This window comes from Melanotaenia boesemani, chromosome 17 (assembly GCF_017639745.1).
Source record: "Melanotaenia boesemani isolate fMelBoe1 chromosome 17, fMelBoe1.pri, whole genome shotgun sequence".
In the NCBI taxonomy this organism is placed as follows: Eukaryota; Metazoa; Chordata; class Actinopteri; order Atheriniformes; family Melanotaeniidae; genus Melanotaenia; species Melanotaenia boesemani.
The window spans coordinates 24,898,025-24,925,845 of NC_055698.1; the positions used below are offsets into that span (position 1 = coordinate 24,898,025).

Consider the following 27,821-nt stretch of genomic DNA (forward strand, 5'->3'; position numbering starts at 1 on the left):
GGTCCTGCTTCAGAAGCACAGCTGGATGTGAGTCTTTTGTTTCTCCACCACATCCTGTAGCCATACTACTCATGTCTTTTGTTTACAAGAGAACAGCTAGTGCAGGGCTCTCATTTCCCCCCAAGTTCATCTTTAAAATAACATTGTTCAAAGTTGTGAGCGAATACGACGCTCATCGGTGTGTCTCAGTTTAAAATTGATGTCAAAACTGTTAATATGGCACAATTTCAGTAAACAAAACAAATATTCCAGCTCAACCTACTGCAGCCTAGCCTGAACCTCCTGCTTCAAAACTACCTACGTATAATCTGCATAGCAACCGCAAACTAATTATTTGATTGGCTGCTTGCTGGTCTGTCTTTTTTTTTCTACAGAGCAATTTTTAGACGCGAGAGATCGCCTTGCATGGGAATATGAATATACTAACGGTGTGGTTATTTTTGTTTTTGCCTATAATGTGGGCGAATTTAGATCCGACAAGAGCTTTTAAGTTTGAGTTAGTAGATCAAATGTGCCATGTCAAATCTTGGACAAAAGACACTTCAGACACACTGAAGCAGCGACTGTAAATACTAAAATAGTTTCAAAATTGGCAGCTATTTAATTCTTTAGACTAACCTAAAACACAAAGTGGAGAATATTATTAAAAAATAAATAAAGAAAAAAATTAGAGGACTTCCGCCACTGCTTTCCTCCGATCTGTTCGCAACTTCCGCCCATATTTTAAGTAATTTCATTATATTTAATGTGTTTCTGCTAATGTAACCATTGAGATCATTATTTGCTTTGTTCATTAAGTGATTATTCACCCTTCAGAAAACGGATCAGCTGCCACTAGTTAGTACGTGCAAACAACTGTAGCCATAACCAGAATTAGAAAACTGCTGTGGCGCGTTCAAGATCCTCGTACATTTTAATTTCGTAAGTGGTTAAGTTTCAGGATGATGATGCACCTTATCACAGACCGAAGAGTTAAATCTCATTTTAAGTAACAACACATCAATTTAATGATATTGACAGCAAACAGTCCTGATTTTAGTCTGGTAAAAAAAAAAGGATTGTTTTTAGCATAGAAACGGAATCTTTTTTGTGTGCAATCGCTTAGATCCAGACCCACTTTCGAGGCGTAGTTAATCAGTTCAAAAATCATATTTTAGTCCTTTTAAAAAACCAATCAATCAGTCTACTTTAAGATTGGAATATTTGTAGAATATTTGATCTTTTAGTGGCAGAGGTATAAAAAGGCTTTGTAAGTGGCTGCGAAATAAACCTCTCATGTACGAGCAGCCGTTAATGCATCTACAGATGAAAACAGGAAGCAGAAAGTCTGGTTCCAGTAGATCGACACTAGGGACAAGGAGACATTACGAGGCCCAGCAGTCGGATAACACTCCATTTTAAAAAGGAGAGCGGAGAGCCGAGAGCCAGGCTTCATTGAGGTTCAAAATGTTCTTCGTCGCAGTTTTTGTCCTTTTAGGGACAGTACTGACGGCAAACGGAGGTAAGTTAATGTGTTTTTTACATATGAACGTGGTCAGGGTGAATTCGAAAGTAAAGCAACTACAGTGACGTCATTGACATTTATATAATTAAAAATTTTTGGACTATTTTCTTACTTGTATGATCAGTATGTCCAGTTTAAGTAAGAAGCACAAATTCTTTAATCGTTTAGTACACAAAATCGCGAAATACCTAATGATAATGCGTAATATTTTAAATAGGCAAGCATTAGAGTTGTCTCCTATGCTATTTTTGTTTAGTTGAAATAATTAACTTGAAGAAAATAATATAAAGATGATGATATTAATTATGATTTATATATTTTTTTAGAATGTGATAATAGTATAAATAATATACACTACTGTTCAAAAGTTTGGGGTCACTTTGCCATGGGATTCAATAGGGAAGTGACCCCAAACTTTTGAACGGTAGTGTACTTTTTAAAAAAATATATAATAATAAAATGTTAGTGTGACACATGGCAGTATTAAGTTTTTTTTTTTTTTTTTTTTTTTTTCTTTTTGGTGTCCTAAAAATGTTAAAACGGTTTCCAGTTAATTTAATGGCCAATAAGTTCAGTTGTAAATAACATCAGTATACAGATTAACTGAGGATAAATTAAAATAATACATAGAAAAGTCTGGTAAACAGGCTAATATAGCAGGTATATTATTTCTAAAACTTAGAAAAAACGGAATATATTCCAAATGTTAAGTTAAAATCAGTTATTTAATTACATAAACTATTTAGCAAGTTTTATACTGAGTCTTTGGGTAAAGGTGGAGCTGCCGGTCACATGTAGTCTAACAGCATTGTTAAGATACCTCTGACAAGTTTCCTCGTGAACAAAGTACAACTATGAACCCTGTTGTTTTCCTCATAATTTAGACTGCTTACAGATACGTACACATAGTTTAAATATAAAAAAGAAACAACTTTTTTGTTTTAATCCTTATGTGTTTTTCGGTTCACATGAACAACTGGAAAATGTCCAGTTTTTTGTTTTAACATAGAGAAATTTTAATGAATATAGGATGTATGTGATCATTGGATTTTATAGCAACATACTGGCCCAACTGAGGGGAAAAATATGAATGTACAAGTTTCTCATGAAAGAGGTCAGGTGTGATGGCTTTGAGTTAAGTTATTTTCTCTACAGCATCAAAGATGACTGAACCTTTTCGACTGGCACTTCTCAGTCTTTTCCAATGAATATCCATCTGTGTGTTTTTGTATGTCTTTTAGAAACACACTCCCTGTCATACATCTACACGGCCTTTTCCAAACCTGTGGGACTCTCAGGCATTCATGAGTTCACTGCCATGGGCCTGCTGGACGGCAGGATGATTGATTACTACGACAGTAAGGAAGAGAAAAAAATTCCAAAACAAGTCTGGATGGAAGAGCATCTTGATGCCGAATATTGGACGAAAGGCACGCAGTCCAGACGGAGCAAACAGCAGTGGTTTAAGGTCAACATCGACATCCTGATGAAGCGAATGAGACAGAATGACACTGGTAAGATAAAATGAATATTAATAATAACAATAGTAAGAAGAATAATGTGGGTATATAGATATTTAATTTACCTTTTCGTAGATAAATGCCCATCTGAAAATGATTTCCCTTACTTCAGAAAGAATATATTTCAATTCATTTGCTCAAGTCTTCATCAGGATGTCCAAATCTTATTTTCCCTTTAGATACCCATGTTCTTCAGTGGATGCATGGCTGTGAAGGTGAAGTTAATCCTGACAATACGCTGAAGTTTGTCCGTGGCGTGGACATGTACAATTATGATGGAAATGACTTCTTGTCCTTTGACGATTCAAACCAAGTTTGGGTCGCTCCCGTCGATGCTGCACTTGAGACTAAGAGGAAGTGGGATGACGTTCCGGTCCTTAAAGAATATACCAAAGGCTACCTGGAGAATGAGTGTTTGGAATGGCTGGGAAAGTTTAGGACTTATGGACAAAAGCAGCTAACGAACGCATGTATGTATGATTATATGAGTATTAACACATTCTCAATGTAGAGTTAGTGGTAAATGGAAGACCAGGCACCTTTTTGATCACTCAAGTTTATCACAATAGTGGATGAAAGCCTGATCTTTAACACTAATCTGGACATCACCAGATCCACAAGTAGCCCCATTTTACAACAAATAGTTAAATAAAATTATTTTGAAATCCATTTTTATGCTATATTAAGAATTGAAACAATTTTATATGAATTTTAATGCCTGTACAATCATATTTAGGATCATTCGTTATAAAGAGGATCAGGTTTGGAAATGTATACAGCATTTAAAAACTGTATGAACACAGGAGGCCTTACAGCCTGAAATCTGTAGGAATTTCTTCACACTACAGGACCTGATTAATGAAACACTAAATGTGTTTTATATCACATGTAGCAGATTTAACTTTAGAGAATATTTAGACCTGCAATCTAACAGTATATTTCATAAACCATAACTGTTCTTTATTAAACTTAAAGCTCTGAAAAACAGAAGCCAATTGAAATAATAAACAAAACTCTACTTGTTTACTCAGTAATGTCTAATGAAACTTTTAAATCCTGAAGCATTTTAAATTTTCTCTTCACAGCTGCACCTGATGTTTTCCTGTTTGCAAAGAAAGCCAAAGAGGAAGCGAATATAGTTTTGACGTGCCTGGCCACAGGTTTCTATCCTAAAGACATCGTCCTGCAGATCAGAAGGAATGGTCGTGTCCTCATTAAAGAGGACGGAGTGAAGACCACTGGAGTTCGTCCAAATGAAGACGACACCTTTCAGAGAAAAGACAGTGTGGAGATTCTGAAGTCTGACATGTCTGATTACACCTGTGAAGTCATTCATAAAGCCTCCAATCTGAGTGTTGAGAGGAAGTGGGGTATGACATTTTTATTTTTTTGCCTTTTGTCCCAACTTTATTTTAACCCATAAAGCCCGACCCATGAAAAACTGGTACCAAAAGTCCAATTTGTTTAATATGAGGTCTTTTTTTCGCCCCTTTAACAAAATCTAACAAAAAAATTAACATTTCTTTGGCAGAAATATCTACCATGTATTACCATGTGATAGTTTAAAAATATTAAAATGTGGTTTTCTCCTTCTGGGTATCTATAAGGGGACAGAAGACCAGTATCACATTGTGTTCAACAGGATTTTAAGCAAAGTTTATACCATAAATTGAAGCAAAATGTCTCAGAAACTGTATGTGACAAATATGTCACGTTGGGCTCTTACGGGTTAAATTTGACCACCAGATATCTGCTTTACTAGATGATGGTATGAATTTAGGAAAATTACTTTAACTTGTTGTGGAGGCTTTTCTTTAGATCCAGTTTATGTATTTGTTTTTTAACCTGTTGTTTATGTCATTATTTGGTTTCCTATAAAAAAAATGTTACATTATTGAATCGTTATCAATGACTTGTCCCAGAATAATGAATAAACTTTTAGAAAAAGATTTTAGGATTCATTTCCTCAAAATGTACAAACTCACCCCAAGATGCATTAATGTGATCATTAACTGTATTTGGGCCTTGCAGTGAATGACATGAGAAATTCGTTTAGAATTTAAATTAAATTATCATAAAGAAAATTTAACCGGCTGTATTCTAAAATACAAGCAATAATTTTACTACCAAAAACAACAAGCCGCCACTGATGAAGAGGGAAAAAGGTCATAGGTTTTATTGTATTAAATGAATGTAGTGAGTTCAGTAATGTTCTGGACGGCACACAGATGTTGTTCTGAGAGTAAACTGAACATAAAATTAATGTGAACGTTTTCTGTGTTTTTAGATCACGTTGTTGAAGGCAGTGGTGGAATGGGAGCCATTATTGGTGCTGTAGGTGTAGTTGTGCTGCTTGTGATTGCTGCTGTTGTGGGACTGGTGGTTTTCTTAAAGAAACGAGGTAAGTGTAGCGTTCTGTAAAAATCCAATATAAAAGTTACTGTAAAGCAAAATTCATAGTAATATACTTACAACATGATGACAAAGAAGCTCCTGAGTCCTAAAGTTTTATTAAAGATTATGCGGAAAAAGTCTGTTTTATTTTATCATGGATTTCATGAGGTGCTCAAAGTAAATTATAAATTATAAAACTAATTCATGACATGACCAAGCAGTTTTTTTAATATTTATTGATGAAACTGAAAGTTAACTGAAGTTACGCTCTTGGATCAAAACTGTTGCTCACACAAATTTTACAAGAAATTGCTTTAAATGTCATATTTCGTTTAAATAACTGGAATAAGTACTGACAAAAAATAATGTTTAATTGAAGAGTAAAGATTATTTATTCCATGACTTTGGAAATAATTGGAGTCTAATTTTGCCTCTGGAATATAAAAAAGTTTAAACTTTGGTGTCCTAACGTGACGACAATCGATCTTAAGACCAAATCAAGCTCAGCTATTACACAGATTTAGATCTTACTGGGCCAGTTCAAAAAGTTTTATCCGGATAAAAGCTATCTGGATTTGGGAATCCCGTTTTTCTGGACAGCTCGTAATGCAGCTTACTTTTACCCCGGTTGTTCAAAGGAAAATAGGACTGAATCACCCTGATCCAGAATCCCGTTTTTCAAGATCACAAAATCTGGTAAATCAATGTGCGCTGCCGGCTATGTGAAGAACAACCGGTAGGAGACGGTTTGCATGCCTTAACTACTTGCGAGTGGAACCACAGGGAGCATGTAACATAATACGTGCATGTATTGTCCTGCATAACATTGCGACCAGGCGGAATCTCCCTCTCTGTGTTACTGACGCACCTGAGCCCCGTGTTGAGGTAACGGCCCAAAATCTGTCATTCTGTCAGAATGAGGGACGGACAGGACGTGTAGTGAGGGATGCAGTCGTTAGACATAATTTTTACAGGTTCTTTTCTGATTATTCAGTGATGAATAAGAGCAAAATTAAATATTTCTGTGTGTTATTGAATTTGGTTGGGGGTTTATTTCATGGGAACATGATAATGTTGTGTTTTTATTCTTGCTTTACTATGCTGAAAGGCTTAATAGTAGGCCTAATAGTAGATAAAGTAGGCCTATGCCTACTTTATCTATTCTATCCATGTTAAACAAGTCAGGTGCAGCATTTAAATATTAGCATATGCACTGAGAAAAAGGCAGTTTGTCCAAATCTGAGGTTTTACCCCAGTTTCCTCCTGAAATCCACCTTGTTGGGATAATCCTGTTTTTTTTTTTTTTATCAAAGCTAAAGTGGAGCCAATGAAGGCAAAAATAAAACTATTTACTTCTTTCAATTTAATGAAGTTTGTTATTCAAAGGTTTACATGTGTGCAACACTGACTTAAAGCCGTGTGAGAGCCAGAAATGATAAATCAAATTCAGTCTGTAACACCGCAGGTTGTGTTGGAAACCTTGAGCTCAAAGTGCAGCTTAAAGCCGACTATTCATGAGCACTCGCATGCACACTTGCAAAGATGTGCAAGCAAACTCAAAGTTGAAAGAGAAGTTTCATGATTTGAACAAACCACATTTAAACAGTGCTTTAAATAATGTCTGAAGTATTTAATGAATAATTGTTTAGTTAAAAAGAAAATGGCATAAATTGGTCAGTAGTTTATAGTAATTTCTTCCAGACTAGGACGAATTCTTCTTTTACCTGAGCAGGAGTATAAAACCAAAGCACACTTGTCCAGTTTAGATCTCTAAAAGATCCCCATATTAGAGAAGTTTGAAACATCAAATGTTTAGTTTCTTTCACTAAAAGACTCTAAATATGTTAGTTTAAAAATTAAAGTCCTGACATTGGTCCCACGTTAGTTGTAAATCATGTAGTAATAACATTAATAATAATGATAAATGATGTTTTAAAAAACATTTTCTTGCACATATGTTGTCAGTGGACCCAAAGTCAGCACAAAAAATGTTTTACAAGTGAAATAAATTAGTGTGTGCATGTTGTAAGCCTGATATGGTAAAATCAATTCTCATCAATGTTTAGTATTGACCACCCTTAAATGATATTAATAGATGAACAAGTTGGAGCAGATTGAAACAGTTCCTGTGTGTGTTCTTGTGTGTGCAGGTTCTAGCACTGCCAAAGGGTCCAAACCTGCCAGCAATGGTAAGTGTTTCCCACTTATCAGATGTGTGTAAATGTAAATTATAAAACAGATAGTTTGACATGAGCTGTAATATTTCCTTTGTGTCTGTTCAGGTAATGCTAACGGTGTAGCTCAACCTCTCCTCGGTGAGTTTTCCTTTGTTTAGATTTCAGTCTAATAAAGTTTAATGATGTTAAATAATGTCAGTCCAATGAAGTTAGTTGTTCAGTGGTTTGCATGTGTGCAGCATTGATTTAAAACTTTACTAAGATATTTTTAAGAGCCAGCAATGAAAGCAGCTGTTTTATAAATCAGATTCAGTCTGTAACATTGCAGGTTGTTTTGGAAATTTGTCCTTTTTATGTCGGTCAAAACAAACAACAGCTTCAACTTAAAAGCGGGACATTTAGCATATTAAGGATACTAAATTAAGTGATTTTCCACAGAGTGTGTGTGTGTGTTAATGTTCCACCCTGCTGCTCATGTCTACAGAATATTGTAACTTAAACTGAACAATAAAGTACATTCAGTGTCAGCAGTAATGTTCAGACTATGGTTTTGTAATAAGCTTTTCTGATGTGTCTGAAAACATTATTCATGTTATTGTACGTTCTAACTCACTCTTTATTAACAGCTGGAACTCCTTCACCACCTTCTTCTCTCCTGAGTGAGTACTCGAGTACATTTTTCTATGTATTTTGTAATGTTTGTGGTTTTTGCTTTTCATTTTGCTTTGGTCATTTTCACGCCACTATTTGATAAATATCGCATACAATTTTATTTTATTAAACTTTGAGCTCACAGAGCAGCTTAAAACCAACTAATCATGTGCACACACATACAAAATAAAAGTTCAAAGAAAAGTTTCATGATTTGATCAAACCACATGTATGTAGTGTTTAAAATGTCTGAACAATAAAGTACATTCAGTGTCAGCATTGATGTTCAGACTATGGTTTTGTAATAAGCTTTTCTGATGCTATCTGAAAAATTATTCATGTTATTTTACGTTCTAATTTACTCTTTATTAACAGCTGTAACTCCTTCACCACCTTCTTCTGTCTTGAGTGAGTACTTGAGTACATTTTTCTATGTATTTTGTAATGTTTGTGGTTTTTGGTTTTCATTTTGCTTTGGTCATTTTACGTCAGCATTTGATAAATATCACATGAAATTTTACTATTTAACCTTGAAGTCACAGAGCAGCTTAAAACCAGCTATTCATGTGCACACACATACAAAATAAAAGTTCAAAGAAAAGTTTCATGATTTGATCAAACCACATGTATGTAGTGCTTAAAATGTCTGAACAAATAAAGTACATTCAGTGTCAGCATTGATGTTCAGACTATGGTTTTGTAATCTTTTCTAATGCTATCTGGAAAAATATGTTATTATAAATTCTAATTTACTCTTTATTAACAGCTGGAGCACCTTCATCGTCATCGTCTTCAGTTTCAAGTAAGCACTTTTTTCTATGTATTTTGTAATGTTTGTGGTTTTTGTTTTTCATTTTGATTTGGTCATTTTCATGTCACCATTTGATAAATATCACATAAAATTTTACTATTAAACCATGAGGTCTTACAGACAGAGCAACTTAAAACCAACTATTGACGTGTGCAAACTTTCAAAGATGTGCAAGCACACTGAAAGTTAAAATTTTCATGATTTGACCAAAGCGTTTTTACATAGTGCTTTAAATAATGTCTGAAGAATTTATTCAATAATTGTTCAATAAAACAGAAAATGCCATAAATTATTCAATTGTTTATAGTAGTTTCTTCCAGACCAGAATTAATTCTTCTTTTACCTGAGCCACAGTATAAAACCAAAGGATACTTGTCCAGTTTAGGATCTTCTGCTTCAAATAAAAGATCCTCATATTTGAGAAGTTGAAACATCAAATGCGTTTCTTTCATTAGAAATTATGTTTTTAATGAGCTTCTGATATTGAAGCTCTAAATATGTTAGTTTAAAAATGAAAAAAGTCATGACATTGCTCCCACGTTGGTTGAATATGATATAACGTGGCGCACACACACCTGGTGTAAATTGGGAGTAAGTGTTTCCCACTTATCAGATGTGTGTAAATGTAAATTATAAAACAGACAGTTTGACATGAGCTGTAATATTTCCTTTTTGTCTCTTTAGGCGGTAACTCTACCAATCAGTTTAGGATCTTTAGATTCAAATAAAAGATCCTCATATTTGAGAAGTTTCACTAAAAGAACATAGAAGTGAATTTTTTAGTAAGCTTCTGATACTGCAGCTCTAAATATGTTAGTTTAAAAATAAAAAAAGTCATGAAATTGGTCCCACGTTGGTTGCATATCATGTAGCGATGATGATGATGATAGTAAGATGGTGATTTCAGTTGTTTTAAAATGTTTTCTTTCACAAATGGTGTCAGTAGATCTAAAATCAGCAGAAAAATGTTTTACATGTTTAAAAAAAAAAAGTGTGTGCATGTTGTAAGCCTGATATAGTTAAAACACCTCACCAATGGTTAGTATTTATCACACTTAAATGATATTAATAGATGAACAGGTTGGAGCAGATTGTAACAGTTCCTGTGTGTGTTCTTGTGTGTGCAGGTTCTAGCTCTGCCAACGGGACCCCACCTGCCAGCAATGGTAACAGTTCATTTCCACTGTGTGTGTGTTTGTGTGTTCTTGTGCGTGCTGCGGTTTTGTTCCGACCTCCATGTCGGGTCAGTCCACACCGGAAGTGCGTCAGGTGTGGAGCACCTGCGAGTGCAGTCCGTCTAGCTGGATCCGCAAGATCATTAATACACAGGAGAAGTGGAGAATCTCGTGATTCTCAACTTCCAGGATAAACGTCTCGTTGTCCACAATTTAAAAAAAAACAAAAAAAACTGACAAAACCCTGATGGGTTAATGGCGTAATGTTTACGTGGTTCAGCAGCACAAATCTGCACGGGGGCTTTTATTTTGAAAATTACCAGAAGCTTTTATGCTGGTCCCATGTCTAATTTCCAGACTGCTCCTTTCTGACCTGCTGAGTTCAGACATGTGCTCAATCAAAAATAGACTCAGCGCGTATGTTTAGTGGAGAGCTGCAACAAGGTGCTTCTGAGACGCTTCTGACGCGCTCTGCGGCGCGTCTGGTGTGAACCAAACCATTTACCAAAACAGCTGCGAATAGCTGCAGAGGCTGCAGCGCAGCTATAACGTGGCGCACACACACCTGGTGTAAATTGGGAGTAAGTGTTTCCCACTTATCAGATGTGTGTAAATGTAAATTATAAAACAGACAGTTTGACATGAGCTGTAATATTTCCTTTTTGTCTCTTTAGGCGGTAACTCTACCAATCAGTTTAGGATCTTTAGATTCAAATAAAAGATCCTCATATTTGAGAAGTTTAACTAAAAGAACATAGAAGTGAATTTTTTAGTAAGCATCTGATACTGCAGCTCTAAATATGTTAGTTTAAAAATTAAAAAAGTCATGACATTGTCCCACGTTGGTTGCATATCATGTAGCGATGATGATGATGATGATGATAGTAAGATGGTGATTTCAGTTGTTATAAAAATGTTTTCTTTCACAAATGGTGTCAGTAGATCTAAAATCAGCAGAAAAATGTTTTACATGTTAAAAAAATAAAATAAAGTGTGTGCATGTTGTAAGCCTGATATAGTTAAAACACCTCACCAATGGTTAGTATTTATCACATTTAAATGATATTAATAGATGAACAGGTTGGAGCAGATTGTAACAGTTCCTGTGTGTGTTCTTGTGTGTGCAGGTTCTAGCTCTGCCAACGGGACCCCACCTGCCAGCAATGGTAACAGTTCATTTCCACTGTGTGTGTTTGTGTGTTCTTGTGCGTGCTGCGGTTTTGTTCCGACCTCCATGTCGGGTCAGTCCACACCGGAAGTGTGTCAGGTGTGGAGCACCTGCAAGTCTAGCTGGATCCATCCGTCTAGCTGGATCCGCGAGATCATTAATACACAAGAGAAGTGGAGAATCTTGTGATTCTCCACTTCCAAGATAAACGTCTCGTTGTCCACAATTTAAAAAAAACAAAACAAAAAAAAAAACACTGAGAAACCCTGATGGGTTAATGGTGTAATGTTTACGTGGTTCAGCAGCACAAATCTGCACGGGGGCTTTTATTTTGAAAATTACCAGAAGCTTTTATGCTGGTCCCATGTCTAATTTCCAGACTGCTCCTTTCTGACCTGCTGAGTTCAGACATGTGCTCAATCAAAAATAGACTCAGCGCGTATGTTTAGCGGAGAGCTGCAACAAGGTGCTTCTGACGCGCACTGCAGCGCGTCTGGTGTGAACCAAACCATTGACTAAAACAGCTGCAAATAGCTGCAGAGGCTGCGGCGCAGCTATAACGTGGCTCACACACACCTGGTGTAAATTGGGAGTAAGTGTTTCCCCATGTATCAGATGTGTGTAAATGTAAGTTATTAAACTGTTTGACATGAGCTGTAATATTTCCTTTTTGTCTCTTTAGGTGGTAGCTCCACCAATCCAGGCGCTAATGATGTGGCTTAGTGTTCTTTTTCTGCAGACAGACTCGGATTGTTGAAACACTTTGGTTCCTGGTGTTTTTGTAGTAAATAAAAGAAGCCAGAAACTTTGTGTAATTGTGTTTATACACAACTTTTACATAAACCTTAAACTTCCAAAGGGTCAGATGAGACTATCAGCAAAGACTCTGGTGTCTCTAGTATTGTTTACTTCTTTAACAATATTGTACAAGTTGTTGTTTTAGTAACTGAAAGCCAAAAATAATTTAATAGTAAAATGAGGATATAGAATATGCTTTATATTGTTATTGTAATCTGTTAAAAGCGAAGAACAAGCATGAAAGGGCTTTTTTTTTTTTTTCTCTTTTCAAACATAGGATAAAAAAAATGTTATTTCTTAACAGGCAACTCTGACGGCGGCAGCTAGAATTTCACATCAAATACTTCTAAAGCCCAGCAGGACTAGGAACAACGGACGTCTCTCCAACCAGAAGTCTGAGTTCCCTGGAAATACATTTACTAATCCGGCAAATATATTCATGACAAGGGGGGCAAGGAAAAGGAGGAATCCATTAACTAAAAATTCTAATCAGGTGTGTTTCCTGATTGCTGCCCTACAAGAAATTAAATAAATGTTAATCAGAAAATGTGCTGTTCATCTTACAACAGTTATGTTGCCAGGTCGATTTTAATATTGAGGTGTGTGTTAAAAAAACAAGAATTGTGAAGAACTTAGTCAACAAACTGTTTCACTTTCATACAAAATTGTAATAACAAATCTGATATTACACATTAAAAGGCCTGAAGGTAAAAAAAAAAAAAGTATGTTGGAGGTGAAAAACAGGTGTGCACGAATGAAGCATTTATCTGGAAGACATTGGTTGAAATGGGTTTTTTTTTTTTTTTTAATAAATGTATATTTTCTTCTTTTTAAAGATAAAAAAAGATAAAATTGACTTCATGTCAGAAGCTTAAAAAGCTCTAAAAGTTTTTAGCTTTTAAGATTATTTTACTTCATTGTGCTTTTAAAGCCATTATTCATTATGAAATGTGTAATTGCCACATAGAAAGCTTTTGTTCTAGATATATATTTTATACTTTTATTTGGGGGTTTTAGGTTTTGCTCTTTGGTTGGTGAGTTTTTACTTACTTGCACTCCTGTAATCTTTGAAAAAGAAAATTATTCTGTCAAAGTCTTCATGCCTTGTCAGTGGCGACAGTTCAGGAGAAATGTTGAATATTTGCAGCTTCTTTCTAAAATGTTGTAAATTCTGTATCACTTACATCTGATATGGATGTTTGTATTGTAGCACCTTATCACAGCACATACTTATGCTCTTTTTTGAATGATTTAAAATTGTAAAGTAATTCTACTTTTTAAAAAACTGGGTGATTTTTTTTCTTCAATAAAAAAATGTTTTCATTAAAACTATGGTGAACTTTAAATTGCTTCTCTCGTTTTCTATGTAAAATCATGGTCCAGTGTCCTTGTGTTTAAGTAAGTTTGAAAAAATACAGTTTTATTTAGTTTTTTTTTTCCTGTGAGGAGATACATAACAGTGCTGCAGCATCTTAGTGTGTTAGTGTGTGTTACTGAGCAGGCAGCACAAAGTCACAAACTAATCTGAGTATAGGGGATTTCTGTACTGCAGGAGGTTCCTGTTTTAGAACCACAGTTATTATTATTTTGTAACCCACAGAAAACTAAGCATTCAGCAAATCTAGCATGTTTCAAAAATATTTCACCTTTGTGTAAATGTACCTGTTGTTTTATGTTCACGTAAAACCTTGCAAACATTTTTTGGTTTTTGGATTGTACATTCACTTTACACATGAATCGGGTTTCTTTTGTTTTACATGTCTTCTTTTGTGACATCCCTCTTTTTTTTCCAGACATGACCTGAGAAAATAGAAATTAAATATATTTGCATCAAACTTAAGCTGAAGAGGGCACGTTTGGGAACGTTAGGGAAGTGAAAGCACGTTTGTGTGGATCATGTGACATCCTGGAGGAAGATCTAAATTATTATTTTGTTTTATTTGTTGTTTTGGGCCACACTGACAGACTTTCACACAACACACACATGGAAAAGGAAAAGTAATAATAATAATAAAAGAGGGGGGTGGGATGTTCTGCATTAAAATAATTGTGTTTGTTCAATGTGATAAGTTTTTGTTTAAATGCTTTTTGCCTTTGTATGTTGTCTTTTTACCCTATGGACTCCCAGCTTTTTTGTTTAGCTCGATCAAGTGTGGTCACGGTCTAATAATATTTATTTCAGTGTATTATTCAAGCACATTGTTATTCATAGATTTGTAGAATTTGATGTTCAATATGACTTAAGTTAGTGGGAATGTATTTTCAGTCTCTTCTCATTTTGCTGGTTGTGTTCAGCCCGGTGTTCAGAGATGACATTTCAGGGTCCTGTGTTGTATCTTAAGTTGAAGTTTTTTCATGTACTGGGGATTTTAATGTGTAGTAGCAGGGAAAGCTCAGGAGTTTGTAATGTTTTTCATGAATTCTGTACTAGGCTTTGATTACTGATTCTTAATTATTAACAACACCTGTTAGCCATGAGACCATTTTGAAGACTACCATTTTTGACATGACACTGACAGGTAGGCATAGGTTTTATTGTTGTAGGCTATATCCCTTTTTATATTATTTTTTTTTACTTTGTTTTATTGATGATCTTCTAATCTTTTTGCCTGTTAGCTATATAATCTGTGGTTGGCCAGATGGCAACATGGTAAGCATAATATACAGAGCAACCACTGTTCACCCCTTTAGTTGTAATTGTTGATTTAAATGTTTGTTTTTTTTGTTTTTTTTTTCAGTGGAAATACATAAAATCGATTCTTTGTTGTTTTAAGAGTATTATCCAATCTGTTATAACTTTCTTTTGATTATTATTTAAGAGATTTGTGTCATTTTCCACAATTATTATTAATACTGTCATGAGTTGTAAACATTTTTCTTAGTCATTACTAATGATGTTATTAAGGCCTCTGATGACAATATGTGTTCAGTTTTGTCATAATAAAGCGCTGCAAGATGTGTCGTCCTTGCTGGGCTTTTCCTCCTCCTTGGCGCTGGACGATGCTGGAAGATGCTGGAAGATGGTTAGAACGGCATCAGGTCTCAGCTTTAGTCCACCTCTCCGTGTGCAACTGAACTGGTTTTCATCAAAGTGTTCCTGTAAAGAAGCTAATCGATTTGATACAAAGCACTTGGAACTGTTAACAACTAATTGTTCTATCACCTCTGTAGACATAACGTACCTTACACAGTTTCTTATTGTTGCTTATATGTGTCGCTATATTAGAATCCTTCCTGCCGACCATTACAAGCCATCTCTTCCTCCGTTCTGGGTCCATCGGGAATCCATACAACGGAAAGTGCCTCTCAGACCAGTTGGAGCATCCAAATGCTGGACAGTTCACCATGACTGACTGTTTTCTTGTCTGTAAAATGTTATATATAACCATTACATATAATAGAAAATCACAGAGTGGGTGGCCTGTTAGGTAATTATTCAGAGCCTACTGCCTTTTCTCCATTAAAGTTTTATTTAATCTGTTTAAATATTTATTCAAACTGCCTTGTCCGCTTTTGCTTTCCATTTTCCACCAATAACTGAGTTGCAATCACCTAAATTTGATTCCTAATTAACTTATATGTCACCAGTTCCCTCTGCATCTCTATTCACTCACTATCACTGTTTTATCTTTATTCTTGCATTACTTTTTCACACATACTTGTTCACTTATTTGGTAACACTCATTGATATGAGCTCATTTTACAGTTGTTCTACATTTATGTTCTGTAGCTAATTTAGCCATTACTGTCATTTTAAAAACATTCTTTATTCAGGAGCAGCAGGCAGGAACACTGACATCCATCAGTTTGTCATTTTTCCTTACCCAAGGTTTATTTTATCATTTCATCATGCACATTGAAACTGATTTATTTACTTTTTTGCCTTGCCCTGTTGTCTTATGTCATTAAAAAGTTTGGTTTTTTAAAGGTTTCATTTGTTTTCTTGTGCTGTCGGTGCCAGTCCCACCAGTAGGTCAAGTGGGTTTTTAGTTAAACCAAGTTGTTACTCAGTGAGACGTTTCCTTTTACATTCAAAGCAAGGCAACTTAATTTGTACAGCACAATTCAACAACATGGGGATTCAAAGTGCTTTTCAAAGACATTAAAAACATAAGAATATATAAAGCATAAAAAACAAGACAAAAGGGAAGAACATAAACATGCTGGGACATTACATATGGCTGGCTTTAATAGATTAAAGTAGGCCGTAACAACCTAATCATTTAACCTTAAAGTGAATTGTGAGGACGGTTAGCAGTAAGAAAAATAGAGGCTAATGAGGACCATCACCTCTGATCTTTAATAAGTGCTAGCTCATTGGTTTGTATAAATATTTCCCTCTAAAACTGTATGACACACTTATTTAATCCTTTGCCAAACATGACTTGATCATCACTTAAATCAACATTAACATAATAATGCATTCAGTGACAAACGTGTATGTGCAGCAATAACATGTTTATTTAGTTTTCACCCTCAGTAATCCGAATAATCTGCTGTCTGTTTCGTGGTAGAGTAGCAGCGCGGGGTTTGTTTGGAACTATTGGAGGCTCCATGACCCACGTGACCGCTCTTATCATGAAGTCAACAGATGTCGCAACTCTGCTCTTCATGGAACAGCCAGTCAGGTGGAGCAGCTCGTTACAAGCGACCGTGGAAAGAAGTGCCTGATAAAGCTTGATTTTAAATGAAGAGCTGTGTTTAATATAGGACCGCAATGTTCTTGGTCACTGTTTTTGTCTTTTTAGGGACAAGACTGATGGTAAACAGCGGTAAGTCTCCGTTTACTGACGTTATGGGTCGGATTGAACTTAAAAACGTATCTCCAATTAACATTTCTCTTAAAGATTTCTGTGCTATCACTCTAATGTAATTTTGACTTTTTTTTAAAATTTTTTTTATTGTAAACCACTTTAATTAGAATGGAATAATGCTGATGAGGGATAGTTGTTCTCGAATAATATGATTTTCTGGCTTCCTTGAACCTCTAAAGACACTTTGGGTTTACTGATCACTCTGATTTAGAATATGTATATATATATATATATATATATATATATATACATATATGTAATAAACTTTTCTGATGCTATCTGAAAAATATTCATGTTATTGTAGGTTCTAATTTACTCTTTATTAACAGCTGGAACTCCTTCACCTCCTTCTTCTGTCTCGAGTGAGTACTTGAGTACATTTTTTATGTGTTTTGTAGTGTTTGTGGTTTTTACTTTCTGTGATTTCTGTGCTATCACTCTAATGTAAGTTTGACCTTTTTACTTTTAGCCACTTCAGTTAGAATGTAATAACGCTGATGATGGATGGTTAGGTTGTTCTCGAATATGCATGATTCTAAGGCTTCCTTGCTCCTCCAAAGACATGTTAGTGTTATTGGTCACTCTAAATTCTCTCTAGGAGTGAGTATGAGTGGTTGTTTGTCTGTCTGTGTTGGTCCTGCAATAGTCTGGCGATCTGTTCAGGGTGTACACTAAAGGTGAACACTGATTTAGAACATCTTAAAATATATAAATATAACAGATATCCAGAGACAGTAACCATTTTCTATGTATAAATATACATAAAATATCAGTATTTGTGAAACCAACCAGTTGTCAAGAAAACTGCTTTTTTCATTTTTAGAAACACATTCCCTGATTTACATCTACACGGCCTTCTCCAAACCTGTGGGACTTCCAGGCATCCATGAGTTCACTGCCATGGGCCTGCTGGACGGCAGGATGATTGACTATTATGACAATGATGAAGAGAAGAAAATTCCCAAACAGGACTGGATGAGAGAGCGACTTGATCCTTATTATTGGGAAAAAGGCACGCAGTCCAGACGGAGCAAACAGCAGTGGTTCAAGGTCAACTTCGACATCCTGATGAAAAGAATGAATCAGAATGAGTCGGGTAAAGAATATGAATGACTAATAATCAATAATAATGACTGGTATGGATGATGTTTTTACAATTATTTCTTTTTTTCTTTACCTCAGAAAGAATGTGTATCTGGTCATTATGACTAGTCTTAAAATGAAAGAGTTTATGTTTGACTTTTTATGCTCTATTTTACTTGTAATTTGCCTTGAATACTTATTTATTGCCATTTTATTACAGATTTTTATTAATATTTTCATATTAAACACAACATGTTTTTCTGATCTTGTTTTCTGTTCAGTTCAGTTTATTTGCCATTTGAAGAAAAGAAACCACATTGGAAAACAGTTGCAAAGAACTGAAAGTGCACTGTTAACATTTAACAGACAAAAAAAAAAAAAACGAAACACAAGCCTAAAAATACAACACATGGACACATCCTAAAACGCATAATACTAAGAAACAATCAAAACACTATACAGATAAATAGTTGTAAAAGAAGTAACTAAATCAGTTTTGTTTTTCCCTTCAGACATCCATGTTTTCCAGTGGATGCATGGCTGTGAAGGTGAAGTTCAGTCTGACGGTTCGCTGAAGTTTGTCCGTGGCATTAACAAGTACAATTATGATGGAAATGACTTCTTGTCCTTCGACGATGCAAACCAAGTTTGGGTCGCTCACGTAGATGCAGCAATAGAAACTAAGAGGAAGTGGGATCAAGTTCCGGTCCTTCAAGAATATATCAAAGGCTACCTGGAGTTTGAGTGTATAGAATGGCTGGGAAAGTTCATGGAATATGGAAAAAAGCATTACGAAGCACGTATGTATGATATAAAATGTGTTCTCCCTTATGAGTATTAACACATTCTCAATGTAGAGTTAGTGGTAAATGGAAGACCAGGCACCTTTTTGATCACTCAAATCAACTAAATGTATTACTTACAATACTGGATAAAAACCTGATCATTAACACTAATCCTGACATCACCAGATCCACAAGTAGCCCCATTTTACAACAAACAATTAAATAAAATTGTCTTCAGATCCATTTTTATGCTATATTAAGAATTGAAACAATTTTATATGAATGTTAATGCCTGTACAATCATATTTAGGATCATTCATTATAAAGAGGATCAGGTTTGGAAATGTATACAGCATTTAAAAACTGTATGAACACAGGAGGCCTTACAGCCTGAAATCTGTAGGAATTTCTTCACACTATAGGACCTGATTAATGATACACTAAATGTGTTTTATATCACATGTAGCAGATTTAACTTTAGAGAATATTTAGACCTGCAATCTAACAGTATATTTCACAAACCATAACTGTTCTTTATTAAACTTAAAGCTCTGAAAAACAGAAGCCAATTGAAGTAATAAACAAAACTCTACTTGTTTACTCAGTAATGTGTAATGAAACTTTTAAATCCTGAAGTGTTTTAAATTTTCTCTTCACAGTTCCACCTGATGTTTTCCTGTTTACAAAGGAAGCCAAAGAGGAAGCACATATAGTTTTGGAGTGCATGGCCACAGGTTTCTATCCTAAAGACATCGTCCTGCAGATTAGAAGGAATGGTCGTGTCCTCACTAATGAGGACGAATTGCAGACCACTGGAGTTCGTCCAAATGAAGACCACACCTTTCAGAGAAAAGACAGTGTGGAGGTTCTGAAGTCTGACATGTCTGATTACACCTGTGAAGTCATTCATAAAGCCTCTGGAGTGCGTGTGGAGAGGAAGTGGGGTATGACATTTTGATTTTTTTGCCATTTGAACAAACTTTCTCTTAAATTTGACCACCAGATATTTGCTTTACTAGGTGATAGTGTAAGTTTAGGAAAATTACTTTAACTTGTTGTGGAGGGTCTTCTTTAGATCCAGTTTATGCATTTGTTCTTTTTATGTGTTATTTATGCCATTATTTGGTTTTGTATGACAAAATGTTACACTATTAAATATTTATCAATGGCTTGTCCCAGAATAATTAATAAAAATTTAGAAAAAGTTTTTAGGATTCATTCCCTCCAAATGTACAAACTCACCCCAAGATGCATTAATGTGATCATTAACTGTATTTTGAGCTGGTTTGGGTTGAACTTTAAAGCATTATCAGCTGTAAAGTGAGAAAAATTTGATTTGGTTTAGAAAGTGAAAGAAAGAAACAGAACTTATTTATGGAAAACAGACATTTTTAACTTTAACTTTATACAAATTTGTTTTGGGCCTCGCAGTGAATGACATGAGAAATACGTTCAGAATTTAAATAAAATGATCATAAAGAAACTTTAACCAGCTGGATGCTAAATACAAGCAATAATTTTACATCAAAAAACAACCAGCTGCCACTGATGAAGAGGAAAAAAGGTCATAGGTTTCATTGTATTAAATGAATATAGTGAGTTCAGTAACGTTCTGGACGGCACACAGATGTTGTTCTGAGAGTAAACTGAACTAAATCCAAGATAAAAGTTTCTATAATACAAAATTTAAAGTAATATACTTACAGCATGATGACAAAGAAGCTCCTGAGTGCTTCAGTTTTATTAAAGATTAGGCAAAAATCATCTTTACTCATTGGTAAAAAAATGTATTACTGTGTAGTCTGTATTTAACATGGATTTCATGAGGTGCTCAGAGTTCAGATTAAATTATAAATTAAATTATAAAACTAAATCATGACCAGACATTTTTGTAATAATAATTCATCAAACCAAAACGTTAACTGAGCTCTTGGATCAAAAACTGTTGCTCACACAATTTTACATGACTTTGCTGTACATGTCATATTTGTAAACTGATGGAATAAATACTGACTAAAGAATAGTGTTTATTTGAAGAGTAAAGATTATTTATTCCATTCAAGCAAAGTATATTTTTTTGATTTCCTCTTAAGAATTTGGCCGTAGAGGATCAGGAAACAATATGACTCAGGAAATAATTGGAATCTAATTTTGCCTCTTGAATATAAAAAATTTAAACCTTCGTTTCCTAACATGACGACTATCGATCTTAAGACCAGATCTTTAGCTCATCAAGCTCAGCTACTACACAGATTTACATCTTACTATGATCACAGACACAGTCTGTTTTTTTCAGGAGGTGTTAGCTAAAGTGGAGCCAGTGAAGGCCAAAAAGACAATTTACTTCTTGAGATTTACGTCTTTAAATTTAATGAAGTTTGTTGTTCAAAGGTTTACATGTGTGCAGCACTGATTTAAAGCATTAAACTAAGATGTTTGGTAGCCAGGAATGAATGCAGCTGTTTTTATAAATCACATTCAGTCTGTAACATTGCAGGCTGTTTGGGAAACCTTGAGCTCACAGAGCAGCTTAAACCAACTATTCAACAGTCAGTAGACCCAAAATCAACACCAAAATGTTTTACAAGTAAAAACATTAGTGTGTGCATGTTGCCTGATAAGGCAAAAACACCTCTCATCAATGGTTAGTATTTATCACACTTAAATGATATTAATAAATAAACAAGTTGGATCGGATTGTAACAGTTCATGTGTGTGTGGAAAAATAAACTTCAAATTCACTATGAGCTGTACAAACAAAGCCTGTGTAACTATAACAAGGCCAGAGAGCTGCATTTATCTGAAATGATTAACAGGAATGTCAACAATTCTCGCACTCTGTTCGCTATGATTGAAAAACTTACAAATCCTCCTATACAGATAAGCCCAGAGCTCCTTTCCACTGAGAAATGCAACCAATTTGCCAACTGTTTTAGCCAAAAAATTAAAACAATTAGGCAAAATATTAATTCCACACAGTCACACAAGAAAACTAGTCTGTGTCTAAAACCTGGAAATAATTCTGATGTTATGTTGCAATTTAAAATGGTCGATTTAAAAATCCTACAAGAAACAGTTTGGCATTTGAAATCAACAACATGCACTCTGCACATGATACCATCCGACATTTAAAAAACAGTTTTTACCTCAGTAGAAAGTGATCTCCTACTGATAGTTAACAGCTCACTGGTATCAGGCTTTTTTCCCAAGTCACTAAAGATAGCTGCTATTAAGCCACTCCTAAAGAAAAGGACTCTTGACGCCTCTATAATGAACAACTATAGACCTGTCTCTAACCTCTCTTGTATTTCCAAGATTATTGAGAAAGTTGTATTTCACCAGCTAAATGACTTTTTAAATGAAAGTGGAAATCTTGATAAATTTCAGTCCGGCTTCCGACCTCATCACAGCACTGAAACAGCTCTGGTCAAAGTGTTAAATGACATTAGGTTGAATACTGATTCTGGTCGAGTATCAGTCCTGGTTCTGTTGGATCTCAGTGCTGCGTTTGATACTGTAGATCATAGAATCCTGTTGCACAGGCTGGAAAACTGGGTTGGACTTTCTGGAGCGGTCCTTAACTGGTTCAGGTCCTATTTAGAAGGCCAGAGTTATTTTGTTACGATCGGCAGCTATGAATCTGAGCGAGTGGCCATAACTTGTGGAGTCCCCCTGGGGTCAGTCCTTGGACCTCTTCTGTTAAACTTGTATATGCCCCCTTTGGGTCAAATATTACAGAACTATAGCATTAATTATCAAAGTTATGCAGATGATACCCAACTTTATGTGTCTCTGTCACCAGATGACTGCAGCCCAATAGACTTATTGTGTCAGTGTCTGGAGCAAATAAACACCTGGATGAAGGAGAATTTTCTACAATTAAATGAAGATAAAACTGAGATTATCCTGTTTGGTAGCAAGGAGAAGAGGGTCAGCATTGGCAAACATCTGGAGACTCGGGCTCTTAAAATCACTGACCAAGTTCGTAACCTTGGAGTGTTGATAGACTCAGACCTGACTTTCAGCAGCCACATCAAAACTGTCACTAAGACAGCTTTTTACCAACTCAGAAACATCAACAGAATTAAAAGTTTAGTCTCCCTGAAAGACCAAGAGAAACTCATCCATGCATTCATCTCCAGTAGGCTGGATTACTGTAATGGTCTTTTAACAGGACATCCTAAAAAGAGCATCAAACATCTGCAGCTCATCAAAAATGCTGCTGCTAGAGTTTTAACTAGGACTAAGAGATCTGAACACATCACACCAGTTTTGAAATCTTTACACTGGCTTCCAGTCAGTCACAGAATAGATTTTAAAACCCTTCTGATCGTTTACAAATCCCAGAATGGTTTAGACCATGAATACATCTGTGATATGTTCAGAGAATATAAACCTAGCAGAGCTCTTAGATCCAAAGACTCTGGTCAACTAGTTCAGACCAGAGTCCAGACTAAACATGGAGAAGCAGCATGTAGCTGTTATGCTGCAAACAAGTGGAACAAACTGCCAGTGGAGATTAAGCTTTCACCAAATGTAGACATTTTTAAATCCAGGTTAAAAACATTTCTTTTCTCATGCGCCTATGCATGAAATCTGCATGTTAACTTTTTAACTTATCTTGCTTTTAATCATTTTAATGTAATTTATTATTTTATTGTGATTATGTGTTGATGCCTTTTACTATTTCTAAATATCTGTAATGCCTTTGTTTTATGTAAAGCACTTTGAAATGTCCTGTACATGAAATGTGCTTTACAAATAAACTGCCTTGTGTGTGCAGGTTCTAGCTCTGACAACGGGACCGAACCTGTCAGAAATGGTCAGTGTTTGTCAGATGTGTGTAAATGTCATTTATAAAACAAATACTTTGACATAAGCTGTAATATTTCCTTTGTGTCTGTTCAGGTAATGCTAATGGTGTGGGCCAACCTCTGCTCGATCCAAACAGTGAGTTTTTCTCTGTTCAGATTTCAGTCTAATAAAGTTTGTTGTTCAAAGGTTTACATGTGTGCAGCACTGATTTAAGATGTGTGAGAGCCAGGAATGAATGCAGCTGTTTTTATGAAACAGATTCAGTCTGTAACATTGCAGGTTGTGTTAGAAATTAGACTTTTTTATGTTAATCAAAATTAACAAAAGCTACACTAAAAAACCTAGAAATTTTTTATTTGCAGGATACTAAATTAAGTATTGTCCACAGATTGTGTGTGTGTGTGTGCTTGTTAATGCTCCACCCTGCTGTGCAGTGTCTTTATAAAGTACATTCAGTGTCAGCATTGATGTGCAGACTGTGGTTTTGTAATAAACTTTTCTGATGCTATCTGAAAAATATTCATGTTATTGTAGGTTCTAATTTACTCTTTATTAACAGCTGGAACTCCTTCACCTCCTTCTTCTGTCTCGAGTGAGTACTTGAGTACATTTTTTATGTGTTTTGTAGTGTTGGTGGTTTTTAATTTCTGTGATTTCTGTGCTATCACTCTAATGTAATTTTGACTTTTTTAAAAAATTTTTATTGTAAACCACTTTAATTAGAATGGAATAATGCTGATGAGGGATAGTTGTTGTCGAATAATATGATTTTCTGGCTTCCTTGAACCTCCAAAGACACGTTAGGTTTACTGATCACTCTGATTTAGAATATGTACATATATATATATATATATATATATATACATATATGTAATAAACTTTTCTGATGCTATCTGAAAAATATTCATGTTATTGTAGTTCTAATTTACTCTTTATTAACAGCTGGAACTCCTTCACCTCCTTCTTCTGTCTCGAGTGAGTACATGAGTACATTTTTTATGTGTTTTGTAGTGTTGGTGGTTTTTACTTTCTGTGATTTCTGTGCTATCACTCTAATGTAATTTTGACTTTTTAAAATTTTTTTTATTGTAAACCACTTTAATTAGAATGGAATAATGCTGATGAGGGATAGTTGTTCTCGAATAATATGATTTTCTGTCAGAGTCAGGGCTAGGACCCAAGGAAGAGAGCGCACGAGAAGCTTCAGTGAGTGATTTATTATGAAATGATGATAGGTCGTTGAGTCCGGTGAGGGTCAAGGCGAGGAGCAGGCTGGCAGGCGCGGCGAGTAGCGGGCAGACAGGATCTCGAGGAGGAGGTAAATCTCCAGGACAGGGAGCTTGGAAGAAACGACAACAGATTAGAATGCTGTTTAGACTACTCAGAGTTCAGACATGTGCACGGCTGGTTACCACAAGAAGTAGTACGATCCAGCGAAGACTAGAAAAGATCCTGGAGTCTTTATACCGTTTTCTGATGAGCCTGATGCACCTCAGCTGTGCGGTCCTGATGGGAGAAGCCGCCCTTCTTCCAAATAAGGAAGAAGGCAGAAGCCGCACCGGCAGGTGCAGACCATGACATTTTCTGGCTTCCTTGAACCTCCAAAGACACGTTAGGTTTACTGATCACTCTGATTTAGAATATTTATATATATATATATATATATATATATATATATATATATATATGTAATAAACTTTTCTGATGCTATCTGAAAAATATTCATGTTATTGTAGTTCTAATTTACTCTTTATTAACAGCTGGAACTCCTTCACCTCCTTCTTCTGTCTCGAGTGAGTACTTGAGTACATTTTTTATGTGTTTTGTAGTGTTGGTGGTTTTTACTTTCTGTGATTTCTGTGCTATCACTCTAATGTATTTTGACCTTTTAAAATTTTTTTTATTGTAAACCACTTTAATTAGAATGGAATAATGCTGATGAGGGTTAGTTGTTCTCGAATAATATGATTTTCTGGCTTCCTTGAACCTCCAAAGACACGTTAGGTTTACTGATCACTCTGATTTAGAATATGTATATATATATATATATATATATATATATATATATATATACATAAATGTAATAAACTTTTCTGATGCTATCTGAAAAATATTCATGTTATTGTATGTTCTAATTTACTCTTTATTAACAGCTGGAACTCCTTCACCTCCTTCTTCTGTCTCGAGTGAGTACTTGAGTACATTTTTTATGTGTTTTGTAGTGTTGGTGGTTTTTACTTTCTGTGATTTCTGTGCTATCACTCTAATGTAATTTTGACCTTTTTACTTTTAGCCACTTCAGTTAGAATGTAATAACGCTGATGATGGATGGTTAGGTTGTTCTTGAATATGCATGATTCTCTGGTTTCCTTGCTCCTCCAAAGACATGTTAGTGTTATTGGTCACTCTAAATTCTCTCTAGGAGTGAGTATGAGTGGTTGTTTGTCTGTCTGTGTTGGTCCTGCAATAGTCTGGCGACCTGTTCAGGGTGTACACTAAAGGTGAACACTGATTTAGAACATCTTAAAATATATAAATATAACAGATATCCAGAGACAGTAACCATTTTCTATGTATAAATATACATAAAATATCAGCATTTGTGAAACCAACCAGTTGTCAAGAAAACTGCTTTTTTCATTTTTAGAAACACATTCCCTGATTTACATCTACACGGCCTTCTCCAAACCTGTGGGACTTCCAGGCATCCATGAGTTCACTGCCATGGGCCTGCTGGACGGCAGGATGATTGACTATTATGACAATGATGAAGAGAAGAAAATTCCCAAACAGGACTGGATGAGAGAGCGACTTGATCCTTATTATTGGGAGAAAGGCACGCAGTCCAGACGGAGCAAACAGCAGTGGTTCAAGGTCAACTTCGACATCCTGATGAAAAGAATGAATCAGAATGAGTCGGGTAAAGAATATGAATGACTAATAATCAATAATAATGACTGGTATGGATGATGTTTTTACAATTATTTCTTTTTTCTTTACCTCAGAAAGAATGTGTATCTGGTCATTATGACTAGTCTTAAAATTAAAGAGTTTATGTTTGACTTTTTATGCTCTGTTTTACTTGTAATTTGCCTTGAATACTTATTTATTGCCATTTTATTACAGATTTTATTAATATTTTCATATTAAACAAAACATGTTTTTCTGATCTTGTTTTCTGTTCAGTTCAGTTTATTTGCCATTTGAAGAAAAGAAACCACATTGGAAAACAGTTGCAAAGAACTGAAAGTGCACTGTTAACATTTAACAGACAAAGAAAAAACGAAACAGAAGCCTAAAAATACAACACATGGACACATCCTAAAACGCATAATACTAAGAAACAATCAAAACACTATACAGATAAATAGTTGTAAAAGAAGTAACTAAATCAGTTTTGTTTTTCCCTTCAGACATCCATGTTTTCCAGTGGATGCATGGCTGTGAAGGTGAAGTTCAGTCTGACGGTTCGCTGAAGTTTGTCCGTGGCATTAACAAGTACAATTATGATGGAAATGACTTCTTGTCCTTCGACGATGCAAACCAAGTTTGGGTCGCTCACGTAGATGCAGCAATAGAAACTAAGAGGAAGTGGGATCAAGTTCCGGTCCTTCAAGAATATATCAAAGGCTACCTGGAGTTTGAGTGTATAGAATGGCTGGGAAAGTTCATGGAATATGGAAAAAAAGCATTACGAAGCACGTATGTATGATATAAAATGTGTTCTCCCTCATGAGTATTAACACATTCTCAATGTAGAGTTAGTGGTAAATGGAAGACCAGGCACCTTTTTGATCACTCAAATCAACTAAATGTATTACTTACAATACTGGATAAAAACCTGATCTTTAACACTAATCCTGACATCACCAGATCCACAAGTAGCCCAATTTTACAACAAACAATTAAATAAAATTGTCTTCAGATCCATTTTTATGCTATATTAAGAATTGAAACAATTTTATATGAATGTTAATGCCTGTACAATCATATTTAGGATCATTCATTATAAAGAGGATCAGGTTTGGAAATGTATACAGCATTTAAAAACTGTATGAACACAGGAGGCCTTACAGCCTGAAATCTGTAGGAATTTCTTCACACTATAGGACCTGATTAATGAAAC

General features: G+C 35.2%; 1 protein-coding gene across 4 annotated transcripts in view; it reads left to right on the forward strand.

Moving 5' to 3' along the window:
- The first annotated feature begins 1,314 nt into the window (after window positions 1-1,314).
- The window catches only part of LOC121656750, a 56,279-nt gene continuing 29,772 nt past the window's right edge, over window positions 1,315-27,821 (forward strand). For 3 of the 4 annotated variants that reach the window (XM_042011846.1, XM_042011847.1, XM_042011848.1), the window contains exons 1-19: window positions 1,316-1,501; window positions 2,746-3,018; window positions 3,204-3,494; window positions 4,110-4,394; window positions 5,312-5,425; window positions 7,569-7,607; window positions 7,701-7,733; window positions 8,222-8,254; window positions 8,622-8,654; window positions 17,342-17,374; window positions 17,836-18,108; window positions 18,608-18,895; window positions 19,540-19,824; window positions 23,664-23,702; window positions 23,789-23,830; window positions 24,255-24,287; window positions 24,638-24,670; window positions 25,456-25,488; window positions 25,849-25,881. In XM_042011846.1, coding sequence (XP_041867780.1) covers window positions 1,447-1,501; window positions 2,746-3,018; window positions 3,204-3,494; window positions 4,110-4,394; window positions 5,312-5,425; window positions 7,569-7,607; window positions 7,701-7,733; window positions 8,222-8,254; window positions 8,622-8,654; window positions 17,342-17,374; window positions 17,836-18,108; window positions 18,608-18,895; window positions 19,540-19,824; window positions 23,664-23,702; window positions 23,789-23,830; window positions 24,255-24,287; window positions 24,638-24,670; window positions 25,456-25,488; window positions 25,849-25,881 — 2,248 coding nt within the window. In that variant the 5' untranslated portion in view covers window positions 1,316-1,446. Of the gene's footprint in view, window positions 1,502-2,745; window positions 3,019-3,203; window positions 3,495-4,109; window positions 4,395-5,311; window positions 5,426-7,568; window positions 7,608-7,700; window positions 7,734-8,221; window positions 8,255-8,621; window positions 8,655-17,341; window positions 17,375-17,835; window positions 18,109-18,607; window positions 18,896-19,539; window positions 19,825-23,663; window positions 23,703-23,788; window positions 23,831-24,254; window positions 24,288-24,637; window positions 24,671-25,455; window positions 25,489-25,848; window positions 25,882-26,342; window positions 26,616-27,108; window positions 27,394-27,821 lie in introns of all 4 variants that reach the window. The other variant, XM_042011849.1, reaches the window with a different exon arrangement.